The 13,840-nt window shown below is 34.3% G+C and overlaps 1 protein-coding gene across 1 annotated transcript in view; it reads right to left on the minus strand.

Moving 5' to 3' along the window:
- Window positions 1–13,840, minus strand: part of COL24A1 (collagen type XXIV alpha 1 chain) — a 303,518-nt gene that overhangs the window by 148,407 nt on the left and 141,271 nt on the right. Inside the window, exon 24 of the mRNA XM_033113285.1 lies at window positions 12,646–12,690. Within this exon, the coding sequence (XP_032969176.1) occupies window positions 12,646–12,690 (45 nt within the window). The remainder of the gene's footprint in view (window positions 1–12,645; window positions 12,691–13,840) is intronic.

Raw genomic sequence — 13,840 nt, forward strand, 5'->3', positions numbered from 1 at the left:
CAAAAGACTAGATTTTATGAAATTTAACAAGATGGAAAGTTTATTTTCGCCTGAAAGATCTGTGGAAAATTCCCTACAGGTAGTGTTTAAGATGGGCTTTTAAAGGATGAACAGAGATGGCAGGTCAAAGCATTTAGAAAGGGAACTTAGCCTCTATTGTAATCATTAATCTTTGAACAAATATTTATTGATGATTCTCAGTCTTTGTACAAGTTCAGCCTCCTATCTGGAGAGCTGCTGAAGGCCCTACTCTATTCTAAGAAAATTCCTTGATGTTATTCAAAGTCCCACTCAAGCACCGACTCCCCTTCAAAGCCTTTTCCTGGTTCGCCCACTCAGAATACAGTGCTCTTGTCTTACTGCTACACAATTACTGTATTGGAACTGTTGTTTACATGTTTCCCCACTAATACATCAAATGAACCATTTTTTTTATCCATAGCATCTAGCAGAGTATTTGATAAATAATTGTTATACAATTAATAATTGTGGAATAGTGAGAACCACAGAAAGCCAGTGGATTAAGGCTATGGAGTAAAAGAATACAAGACATATTGCAAATGTAGAGTTTGTTAGAGGTAGTTATTTATTAAGAGTAAATGTAAAAGAAGAGAGGAAATACAAACAAAATGTGGAGCTTTCGACACTGGGTAATCGATGGGTGGTAGTGTTGATTACAGAAAATGCTGCCAGGAATAGAGAGTCAACCAAGATGGTGACATAGGAAGTTCTTGAACAAACCTCCTTCCACAGACTCACCAAATGTTCAGATATACATGGAATAATTCCTTCTGGAAAAGATCTAGAAACTAGTTGGGTGACTCCTATACATTTGGCAAATGAAAAAATACCCACACAAAAACAGGTAGAAAAGGCTGATATAACTGCACCCCACTATATGGCAGCACTATATGAACAGCACTATATGGGAAAGAATTGCCAACTCCCAGTTCCTCCCTGAGCAGTGAAGGGTTGGAACCCCATATCTAGTGCCCTAACTTTTAAGACTCCTGCCAAAAGGATGGGCTTCCAAAACACCTAGCTCTGAGAGCCAACAGGACTTCTGTCTACAGGACCCATAAGACCATAGCAAACAAAAGAAGTAACTCCTAAAGGGTGCATGAGCACTCACAAGAGCATGCCCTAGCGCTCAGTGTTGAGACAGCAAGCAAGAATGCCCATCTCCCAATCTCTTCCTGAAAGTTTACCTGCATACTTTAAAAGCTGCTGCCTAAAGCTAGGCTTCTAATCCAGAAGGTATCTAGGGGCTGGATTTGATCTTCCCTAAAGACTGGGGAAGCCAGAGAACACCTTTTCCACCTTCTCCCTCCAGCCTTCTCCAAATCGCCAGTATCTCCCTGGAAACAGTATGTATACATGACTGCACTCCAGCTTTTATAGCTGCCGCTCCAAGAATGGGTCTACTGATTTCCTGGGTGTGACAGCCAATAGGGATCACATTAATGAGTCCTTCAAGACTGTAGCAAACCAAGAGGAAGTTCTTAACCAGTTATCCACCCAGGGCTCAGTGCAGAGGCAGTGGGTAAAATATACTCATCGCCCAGTCCCAAAAGGGGTTTAACTGCATACTTTAAAAGCTGCCACCTGAGTGCCAGGCTTTTAATTTACTTTACTAAAGATTAATTTAATTTACTAAAGATTCTCCCTAGAGATCAGGGAAGCCAAAACACGCACCCTCACACCTCCCCCCACCCCCGCCCTTCTCTCTCCAGCCTGCTCCAATATAAAACCAAGGCCAGTATCTCCCTGGGAAGAAGTTGTACATCATTCTGGCACCACAGCTTTTTTGGCTGCCATTTGAGGGATGGCTGCCCAGATATCCTGGCTTTAATGGCCAGTTAGCGTTTGCATTCACGAGTTCCACAGGACTACAGCAAACAAAGAAATGGTTCTTAATGGGTACCAGGGCATTGCCCTGTGGATATACAGCCAAGTCAGCACACAGGAAGCAGCAAAAAACTCACATCTGCCAGTTTCTCCAGTTAAGCCACTAGAGGTGGCTTAACTATATACTTTTTCAGCTTCTGCCTGAATGCTCAGTTTCTAATCAGCTTGTATATAGGTGCTGACTGTGATCCTCCCCTTTGGGACACTGATAAGTCTTGGAATACCGTCAACTACTAAGAGCCACTAAGAACAAAGAGGCATGGATACTCACAAATTTGATAGTCATCTGGGTGCTCAGGCAAGGCTTACCTCCTGCAGGAGATCACGCTGTCAAGACTGAGAGAGATGGCTGTTTTATCTAATGTGCAGAAACTAACACAGAGTGTCAAGAAAAATGAAGAAATAGAGGAATATGTCCAAATAAAAGGAAAAGATAAATCTTCAAAACAGATTTTAATGAAACAAATGATTTATGTGATGGAGAGTTGAAAATAACCATCATAAACTTGCTCAAAGAGGTCAGGACAGAAATACATAAAAAAAGTGAGCATTTCAACACAAATGTAGAAAATATTAAAAGAGATTACCAACAGCAGAATTGAAGAATACAATAATTGAGTTAAAAAATTCATTAGAGGGGTTCAATAACAGACTAGATCAAGTGGAATAAAGGATCAGCAACTCAAAGACAGGGCAGTGGAATTCATTGAATCAGAGAAGCAAAAAGAAAGAAGAATAAAAAATTATGACAGATTAAGAGATTTATGGGACACCATCAAAAGAACCAATATACACACTGTAAGGGTCCCAGAAGGAGGAGAGAGAGAGAAAGACACAGCCTTTTTAAAGAAATAATATCTGAAAACTTCCCTAATCTGGAAAAAGAAACATACATCCAGATACAGGAAGCCCCAAATGTTCCAAACAACAACAACAACAACAACAACAACAACAACAACAACAAAAACAAATTAGTCCAAAAATACACCAAAAGACATAATAATTAAATTGTCAAAAGTTAAGGACAAGGAAAGATTCTTGAAAGTAACAAGAGAAAATCTACTTGTTATATACAAGGGAACCCACATAAGACAACAAACAGATTTTTCAGCAGAAACTGGGCAGATCAAAAGGGAATGGGATAATATATTTAAAGAGCTGAAAGAGAAAACAGTCAATTGAGAATACGCTACCTGGCAAAGTAGTCCTTTAAAACTAAAGGGGAGATAGAATTTTACAAAGTTGAAGAAGGTCTTCACCATTAGACTAGACTTACAAGAAATATTAAAGGAAGTTCTCCAAGCTAAAATGAACGGTGCTAAATATGAAACTATAATTCTCACTGGTAAAAATAAATATATAGTTAAATTCAGAATATGCTAATGGTGATGAGTATCACTTATAATTCCAGTATGAAGGTTATAAAAGTATTAAAAATAACTATGACTACAAAACTTTGTTAATGGATACACAATGAAAAAGATGCAAATTGTGACAGCAAAATCAAACATTTGGTGGAGGGAGGTTTAGTATATTTTCAAAGTTAAGCTATTATAAAATTAAAATAGATTGTTATGTTTTATGTACCCCTCATGATAAAAACAAAGCAAAAGCCAATAGTGGATACACAAAAGATAATGAAAAAGGAATCAAAGCCTACCACTATAGCAAAACCATCAAATCACAGAGTAAGAGAGAAAGAAAGGAACAAAGGAATTACAAAACAACCAGAAAACAATCAACAAAATGGCAATAATAAGTCCATACTATCAATAATTACTTTAAATGTAAGCAGACTAAATTCTCCAATCAGAAGACATAGCGTATCTAAATGGATTAAAAAAACAACCAACCAATCCTCCCCCGCTAAAAAAAAAACAAACCAAAAAAACCAACCAACCAACCAACCAACAACAACAACAAAACAGGACCAAAGTATATGCTGTCTATAGGAGAGTAAACTTATCTTTAAGGACACACATAGACTAAGACTAAAGGGATAGAAAAATATATTCTATGCAAATGGAAAGTAAAAGAAATGAGGGATAGTTATACTTCTAACAGACACAATAGACTTTAAACCAAAGACTACAATATAGTTTTAAGGGAAGTCCTTCAGCACACCCTTCCAACCAAAGTGTCACCCCCAGACTCCTTCTATAGAGAAATTTAGAATTGCCATTTTCTCAAAAGTTGTGATTACCATTTTTTATTACCCCTACCTAACAGAGCAGTAACATGCTTTTATCCAAACAGAGCCAGAGTTTCTCTTTCAACACACATATCTTTATGGCAGGTGTCAAAACAATTTTTACCTATTTTTCATAAAGTATCTTGCATAACAGGACTAATGTTTTGGTAAAATTATGTGTATAATTGTTTACTCATTTTCTAGATGATATATCACTTGAGGATCAAACCTTATTTAGTTTTATATATAGCATACAATGTTAGTAAGTATCCTTTAAATCATAGAATAAATAAATGTCTTTCATTTTTTTTTGGCTATAAAAAAATCACAATATCTTTCCAGAACACAGAACTTTAAGTACATGATGAAGAAAAACATGTGAGATGCACATACGTGTAGATGATTAATTTACTTCAAATCATAGGGTAACATGTAAACCTATTTGAATTATGAATCTTAATGTCCCAGGCTTAAATACAAAATTATATTAAATGTGACTTTGAAAAGTAATCCCTATGAGTAAATCCTTAAAAAACAAAGAGAACTAAAAAATAATTATTTCTATCAATTCTAAAATAGGTAAGCATTATGTGTCCTCAGTCAGAAGCCTAATCGGTTTAGTCCCCCAGGCAGTAAGCACATTAAACGTTTACATCTGAAAAAAGTTAATGTTATTATTTGTATTTGGAAGCACAAAGTTCCATTTTAATTTTTCTTTTGATTCCTTTGAAACAGTTTATTGCTATTCTAATTTGTGCAATCTGAGAATCTTTATTATATTAAGAAGGGTTCCCTATATTACTCTATAAATGTTGGCTCTTATTCCTTTTTCTAGAATATTTTACTTTTTCAAAATAACTGAATGCATATTTAGTAAGGATAAAAGAAAAATATATGTAATATAAAACAAATACACAAGGCTTCATATATTCAAGATATACTTCATGTTCAATACTTTCTGTGACGTTTTAGCTTGTAGCACAGCAGCATTTAATATAATTCATTTTTCCCATAGATAGAAATTTTGACTTTAAGCTTTTATCTTATGAACATGTCAATTTTCTTTTTCATTTTTCTTGATTTCCATTTAATAACCACTTACATGTGATTTAATCTTGGTTTACCTCTTACCACATCTGGTTTTGTTATATGAACAATTTTCTGTAGTCTTCATTTTCCAATACCGTTTAACTTTCATATCGGTAGAAAAACATTCTGTAGGACCCCATCTAATACAGTACTTGTCATTTTCCTAGTAATTTACTTTGCTTTTTACAAAGAAATATCATAAATGTCAGGACATAATGTATCTTGTAGCCCAAAGGACTGAGAAACCCTTCCACCTTTTAAGCACCTCAACTGTTCCTAGAAATACGCTGACTCCATTTTCCTAAGTAAATTTCTTGTGTTTGAGATTTAAAAACTGTTGGAATCACACCTGGTTTTCAGAAAATGGTAGGTTTTAGTAGAATTGTCTTTTTAAATTCATTTCACCTCTATTTACCTGGAATTATAATGTTATATATCTGTTCTATTCATATTCACTGATATGTACACATACTTGTAGTGTCCCTTTTGATTTCACTGATTTATACTTCTTTCTAATTTTCTACACTTGCATAGATTTAATACTATAGTGAAATTAATTCACCATGGCTTCTTAATCAAATAAGTGCTGCTATTTATACATTTCAAAAATGATAGATGTCAAATACATAATCCTAAAGCATAATAATTTTAACACATTCATGTTTTTGAGATACTTTGCAAACTACAATGTGATACTTGGGGCCCCATAATCTCTAACTTCATACAGTAATAACAGGACAATATATTCCCATTAGAAAGACAACTGGACATATTCATATCATTGTTAAGAGGAAGCAAGTTGATATGACGAAGTTAGTGACAACTCCTTTTCAATCCCAGCTCTGCTACTTTACTATCTGACCTGGACAAGTTTTTTAACTTCTCTGAAACATAAGTTTCCTTTTGCATAATAGAAATAATTTTTATTTCCATGGGTCTTTGTGAGGATGAAATGATATAACATATGTAAAGTCTCTGTATGTAAACATATGTAATGTCACGTATTTTCAATGAATGGTAGCTATTTTTATCATATTCAGGTAAACATCCTTCACATGATGGAATATACGAGTGGATAAATATTTCATATACCATTCCATTCTCTGAGAAAAATTACTGTTCCCTGCCATGTAGGAGGTAAACAACAGCTTTGCAGCTGTGCTACTGGTGTGTGCAGCTAAAAAACAAGAGGGGGTAGGTGACATTTGTAAAGGTAAAGGCACTGAGGCCCTACATAGGGGCAGTTGTTAGTAGTTTACTGTGTTTTTCATGTTTAGCTAAATGGAGCTCTCAGCTTCTGAGACTTTTCCTCAAAAAAATATAAGTCACTTTTTATTACTTAGGTAGGTCCACCTAAAGCTAGCATTCTCCTCATAATGAAAGTAAAATGGAGCTCATTAAATAAGATCAACTTTTATCAACTTGTATCTGATCATAATTTCATGGTAATACCAGAGAGCAGCAAAACTAACTACTGTATCTAATGAGGTTTTGTGTTGAGAATTTCTAAAATATTTTCTTCCACATCCTTCAAAATCTTTCTTGATTCCAGTATAAATACACTAAATTATGTTTCAATACTTCTCAGAAACTAATAAGATTCAACGATTTAATTGCCAGCTTGGTCTAAGAGATTTTAGAGTAAAATTTTATTTTGCCCTTTTCCAAATCTCTCTGATTTCCAAGAATTCACTTCAAGGTTCTATTTATACACAGGAAAAACTGATGATTGCTTGCTACAGAGAAAAGAACCTTGGAACTGGAAGTAGAAAATTCAGATTTGCAACCCAGATCAACTGTTTACCATCTGTATGAATTTGAACACATCACACAACTTCAATAAATTTCAGTTTTCTCACAGAATGCAGTAAGACTTATTTTACAAGGGTTGATTCAAGATTAAATGAGATAGGTCATTAATAAATAATTTTTTTTTAATTTCCTCTTTTGACTCCACCTCTATCTGGTCTTGAATGAATTGGTTTTACTCCAGCTCAGAATCAGCCATCAGAAGCTCTATCATTCTAAAGGTTTTGTCATGAGAAGTGAAGTACCTGATTTTGAGGATTATCCATGGCCTTTCCTCTTCTTCTTTTCTGTTCATCAATCAATTACTAAACACTAGCACACCAGAGGCCAGACAGAGAAAGAGGACACAATAGATTGCTTATGAAATCTTGTTAAATTGATACATTAAGGAATACATGAGATGAAATCAAATAGTTGGGTTATATTTGAAGAGATAAATCAATGTGGCCAGACCATAAGATAATCAAAAGAAACTTTTTTCAAATGGGCAAGAAAAGTGGCAACTGAAACTTAATGTAAGCCAGGTCACGTTATGAATACAAATTCCAAATTTTATATTTAAAATAACAGACCAGAAGAATATCCTGAGAGTGACTGCTGATCATTTCCCAAAGATATCCAGTCGGCTGCTATGGAAAAAACCCCGCATGGTTTGAGTACCACAATAAAGAAAACACAGAAGTTATAATCCCACTCATGGAGAAAGCTGTGGAGCCGTTGCCTCTAAAATATTTAGTTTAGTTTTGTTTGTTCCAACTCCAGAAAGACATAATGAAACTGGAGGACAGCCAGAGAAAAGTAGCCAAATCATCAGGTGAAAAGAAGACGAGAAACATTAAAATTCTTAGAAAAGAGTCGTAGATTCTTAGAATTAGAATTAACCTTAGACATCATAGATAGCAATTTCTTATGCTTTCAAAATATTTATGAGAAAACATAAATTGCTTAGTTATCAAAGGCCAGTTAAATGCTGGGAACTGACTAGAATCCTTCTCTTCGCAGACTACGTACAAATTATCGCCTCAAATATATCGTACATATATCCACTTATCTTATGTCTGCTGCCATCACCCTGGCCCAAATCATTTTTCTCTCTCATTTAAACTACTGTAGTAGCATCCTAACTGTTTACCCTCTTCTATTTCTGCTCCTCACAACCAGTTCCAACTTCTCAATCCATTGCAACCAGAGTAATCTTAAAACACAAATTAAATCATATCACTGGTTTACTTAGAATACTGCTGTGATTTTCCATTTACTTTAGGATCGAGTCCAAAGTAATAAACGGCCCTCAATGATTTGGCCTCTGCCTCCTTCACTAATATCACCTCAGGTTGCTTTTCCCTTGGCTCACCAAAATTTATCCACACTCGCTTTCCTTAAGTTCCTCAAAACAGCTAAAATCTTTCTCATTTAGGACCATCACATACTCATATAACAATAACCACCACCACCTTTACAGTTAACATTTATAAAGTTTTTACTACGTGACTTATTCTGTGCTAGGTGCTTTAAGTGCATTATCGTGTTTAATCCTCATAAGAAACTCTATATAAAGTAGTAATTTTTTTCATCCTTTTACTGTTGTGAAAACAAATATTTAGAGAAATTAAGTACTTTCTCTAAAGCAAGGTAAGTGGCAAAGGTGGGAAGTATGTTACATTGCACATTTCAGGAATGTTCTTTCTCCCCACTCTTCCCTAGCTAACTTATACCATTCTTTATGGTCACAATCATATGTCATTTCCTCAAAACAGTCTTTTCTCATCTCCTGATCCACATTTGGTAACCTTGCCAAAGTTCCTTAAATTTTCCTTCTATAGAATGTATCACAGTTTATAATTACATATTTCCTTATGAGTTTTTTTTTTAATTTAATGTTGTCAAAACTCCAATAGATTATAAGTTTCATGAAGGCAGAGATCATAAGTTCAGTAAATGTACCAGAATATAAATATAAATATCTGCTGAATAAATGATTGAAGAAAGTCCTCCATACCTTCCAATAATGAGGTGATGAATCATTCTATGGAAGTGCCTGCTTGACTGTTAGAAATTCTCTTAAAATATTCTTACCTACAAATTAAGCTGTTCCCTTATAATGTCTATATACCGATCCTACTGATCCAATCTGTTGACCAATACTGAAAAACTACACTGTTTTCTCTTTTACAGCTCTTCAATTACTTTTAGCTTAGAAAGTTAAAGACAGAGATGACTGGCAATTAAGGAGGGGTAATTCCAGTTTATTTGTAAAAAACAGAAGACTAGAATGAAGAGGATGAAGGGGCATCTTTTGAAATTAGAGACTTATTTAGGACTCACGTATAGAAATCAATTACTTGCCTACAGTAAATGAATGTAAGAGGTATACAGACACGAAGTGTAGATGGAACTCTTGTTCTTGGCAGGCTCTATCACAAATTGGATTCTAATTTGTATAAATCTAGAAGGAAACAAATGCAACTGGAGGAAGTCCAGTTAAAGGCAATTAAATGCCTATATAAAAAGATTGGGAAAAGTAAAAATTAGCTATGCAATTATAATTAACCTTAGATGCTCTACAATTATAAGACTGATGTTAAGAAATGCAATGATATCTTCCAATATCTTGAGAGTTTTCTTTTAACAGAACTCTGGAGTAGATGAATCATATTTCTAAGATTTTGAAATTAGTAAGATAAAATAAAAGCTGGGATACCAAGAGCCAAAAACACTCTTTCGACATTGTATACATTTTAATTAACTCAACATAGCCACCAAAGTTTTTAAAAAGCCTTTATCCCCCATCCTTAATGAGAAAGCTAGAATCTCAAAGTTGGAAAGGTCCTTTTGTTCGACAACTTATCTGATGCTTAAAACCTCTCTACAACATCTAGGCCAAGTGTCTGTTCAGATAACATTAAAACATCCTCACCTGTGTTAATTGACTTGTTGCGGGGGGTGGGGGGGTGGTGGTGGTGGTGGTGGTGGTGGTGTTCTTCCACAACATGCAAGTGTATCAAATCATCACGCACACTTTCAATATGTTCACAAATCATCACGCACACTTTCAATATGTTCACAAATCATCACGCACACTTTCAATATCTTGCAATTTTATTTTTGTAAGACATTTAAATATCTTACCATTATACCTCAGTAAAGCTGAGAAACAATCTCCAGCATAGTGTAATGCTTTAGATTTTGAGATTTGGATTTTGAGCTTAGAGCTTTGGGTTTATATCTCAGTTCAGTAATTTATTTGCTATGTAACTTTGAACAGGTTATTTACTATGTTTCAGTTTCCTCATTTCAAAAACTGGATTAATAAAGTGTATCTTTTAAAACTGAGAATTAAGTGAAATGTCACAACACAAAACATTACTTAGCATGATGCCTGGCACACAGCATATGATCAATAAATTTCCCTCCAATGACAGAAATTCACCATCTGCCTAGATAGCCGAATTCCTCTTTGGATAGCACTGGTGATGCGTTCTTACACAGTGTGAAACTAGACCAATACTATTAAGTAAATAACACTTTGAAGTTTGATATATGTTATTTTATGAAAAGGCGTTATTCATTGGTATTTTACCTTTGGCTACATATTCTAGCTCATATATATTTCTGAAGTAATTTGTCACTCACAAACGGTAGAATTTAATTTCTTTGAGTGATCTTAGAGAAATATAAATTACAATCATACTTGATGAGAAGCCTTGAATAATGTCATTGATATTAATACTCCATTGAAAGTTCCCTTCTTAGTAAGAACAAAAAGTTCACCTTGTAGTGAGTGAGAATTAATTGGTATGGTAATGATCTTTTAAGACTAAATGGATCTTCTCCCTAGTTTTATTAATAATTAATGGAAAAATATCAGAAATGTATTGCTGTTTTACTACAAGACCAGAAAATATAATCATTTAATTACTTAAACTTGTAACACAATTTTTTGAAATTTTTATTTGTCATAAGATAGGTTATAGGGAATTGAATTTGCTCATTTAACCTATTAGATGGTATTAAATGGTATCACTTATTTTGTGACAACCCAGCACACTTTGCAAATAAATTCACTTGCCTTGTGTTCCTTGTGTTAATTTAATCTACCATTAATATATGTTACATAGGTTCATTTGTTGGAGAATATTTTAGCTGGCTTTTCCCTTTGTAGAAAATAAAATTACTTACAACATGTCTGATTCAAATACAACTTGAAGACTCCTGCTCCTTCTTCTACAGTAATATAAATTTAAACAAGTCTAACGTTTTTGTTTTTTTAATTAAAGTTTATTGGGGTGACAATTGTTAATAAAGTTACATAGATTTCAGGTGTACAATTCTGTAATACATCGTCTATATATCACATTGTGTGTTCACCACCCAGAGTCAGTTCTCTTTCCGTCACCATATATTGGATCCTCTTTACCCTCATCTACCATCCCCCTCCCCCCTTACCTTCTGGTAACCACTAAACTATTGTCTGTGTCTATGAGTTTTTGTTTCTTCATTTGTTTATCTTGTTTTCTATACCACGTATCAGTGAAATCATATGGTTCTCAACTTTTTCTGTCTGACTTATTTCACTTAGCATTATAATCTCAAGATCCATCTATGTTGTCGCAAATGGTACTATATTATCTTTCCTTATGGCAGAATAGTATTCCATTGTGTATATATACCACAACTTATTTACCCATTCATCTATCGAAGGACACTTTTGTTGTTTCCATGTCTTGGCCACCGTAAATAAAGCTGCAATGAACATTGGAGCATATGTCTTTATGGATAAATGTTTTCAGATTTTTGGGCTAGATACCCAGGAGAGGGATTGTTGGGTCATATGGCAATTCTATTCTTAATTTTTTGAGGAACATCCACACTGCTTTCCATAGCGGCTGCACCAATCTGCATTTCCACCAACAGTGTATGAGGGTTCCTTTTTCCTCCACCACCTCTCCAACACTTGTTACTATTTGTCTTGTTGATGATAGCCATTCTAACTGGTGTGAGGTGATATTTCATTGTGGTTTTTATCCGCATTTCTCTGATGACCAGTCATCAGAGAAGTCTAACATTTTTGATGAAAGAAAATTATCATATGCTTTTCAATTCATTGCCTCTTGGTTTATTCTAACCTTTCAAATCTAAAGAAAAATACCTTCACACTATTATGGTTTGATAACTTGTAGTTTTTAAAATTTTCATTAAATTTATTTGGGTGACATTAGTTAGTAAAATTACAGAGGCTTCAAGTGTAGAATTCTATAATACATCATCTACATTGTGTAATCACCACCCAAAGTCAGTTTTCCTTCCTCCACCATATATTTGACCCCCTTTAACCTCATAAAAAATGTTAAAGTCAAATTTAGATTGAAATGATCAGAACTGAAATTAAAGACAAAAGATTAGAAACAGGAATTCTCCTGAGATCATAAATATAACTTATATTTTGATGAAAATATCAGTAACTGTGTTTTCTCTCATTTCTTGTTTGTAAGGTAGGCTTCATTTGTCACATCACAAGTGAATCTAAATTTGTTGTAGATAAGAATTTTGTAACCTGTATTTGATAAGCACAGGTCATGGCTAACATGAGTCCTAAAAATGTTTATAGATGATTAAAAAATGAAAGTAAGAATATAAAATAAGCTTACTGTTTCACCGATCTTTCCAATGTTTCCTTGATCTCCTACTTCTCCCTGTTAATAAAGAATATAATGTTGCCAAAATGATTATTTTTCAAACAAGATTACTCATGAGATTGTTACTATTTTCTTTTTTAACGTAATTATCTAGTCATAAGCTAGATAGAGGCAAAAGAAATCTCAGTTATCAAAATTCTGCTATAGTATTTCTAAGGAATGTACTCTTTCCTCCATTTTCAATCAAATAGTAATGACCTATTTTCTTAGATTATATTCTTCTATTTACGACTTTTAATCACTTTTAAAATACTTGCACAAATACAATTTTAGAAATAAAATATTTAGTGAAGTGTAATCTGCAGAAGGCACTGTGGATGATATTAAGAAGAATTAGAATAAATCTCTTGCCTAAAGGATGCCCTATTTGCTTCAGGATATACGGTATTACTCAATGCTAAGCAGAACAGAATACTTGCCACAGATAAGTAGTAAAGGAGGTCACAGGAGCAGGCGCCCTGAGGCCTGGTGCAGCTAGAGCTGGATTCACTGGAGAAGTGATGCATGTTCATAACCACAGTTCACAGCCCCTAAAGCTCTGAAAACCTAAAGTTTTTCACAATTCATTTGGTGGTGAACCTGACCCAACCTGAATTTGTTTGGCAGCAATGCTTTCCCTGATCTGAGTGAGGTTATTTATAGTATTATTTTGATTTATCTGAACATCCTTACATTTGACTGCAGAAACAGTAATGTGTCTAATTACGGTATGCTGTCGCATAGCCTGCTGGTATGTTAAGTAAAATACCGTCTAAAGACCATATTACCTTTTGAAAATCCAAACATTCATGAGTTCAAATAATGGATTATAAAACTATATTTGAGTTTGGCCCTGGAGAATAGGTGATAGTTTAACACTGGCGGTGAGAAAGGGCCATTTTTGGTGGTGAGGAATGGCATGAGCAATGGCTGAACAAAGGCATAGGTTAATGAAAGGTAGCAGATCAAGTCCAGGGTACCACATACACTTAATCTGACAGGAATATACATTATATTTAAAGAAATAGGATAAGAAACCTTCAATTGCTGTCTAATAATTGATAATTATATTGCAGTGTGGAGTAGTAAAATATTCAACTGCATTGAACAATATTGTAGCCACTAATGATATGTAGCTACGAGCATTTGTAACTGGCTTGTCTGAACT

Source organism: Rhinolophus ferrumequinum, chromosome 9 (assembly GCF_004115265.2).
Source record: "Rhinolophus ferrumequinum isolate MPI-CBG mRhiFer1 chromosome 9, mRhiFer1_v1.p, whole genome shotgun sequence".
Classification (NCBI taxonomy): Eukaryota; Metazoa; Chordata; class Mammalia; order Chiroptera; family Rhinolophidae; genus Rhinolophus; species Rhinolophus ferrumequinum.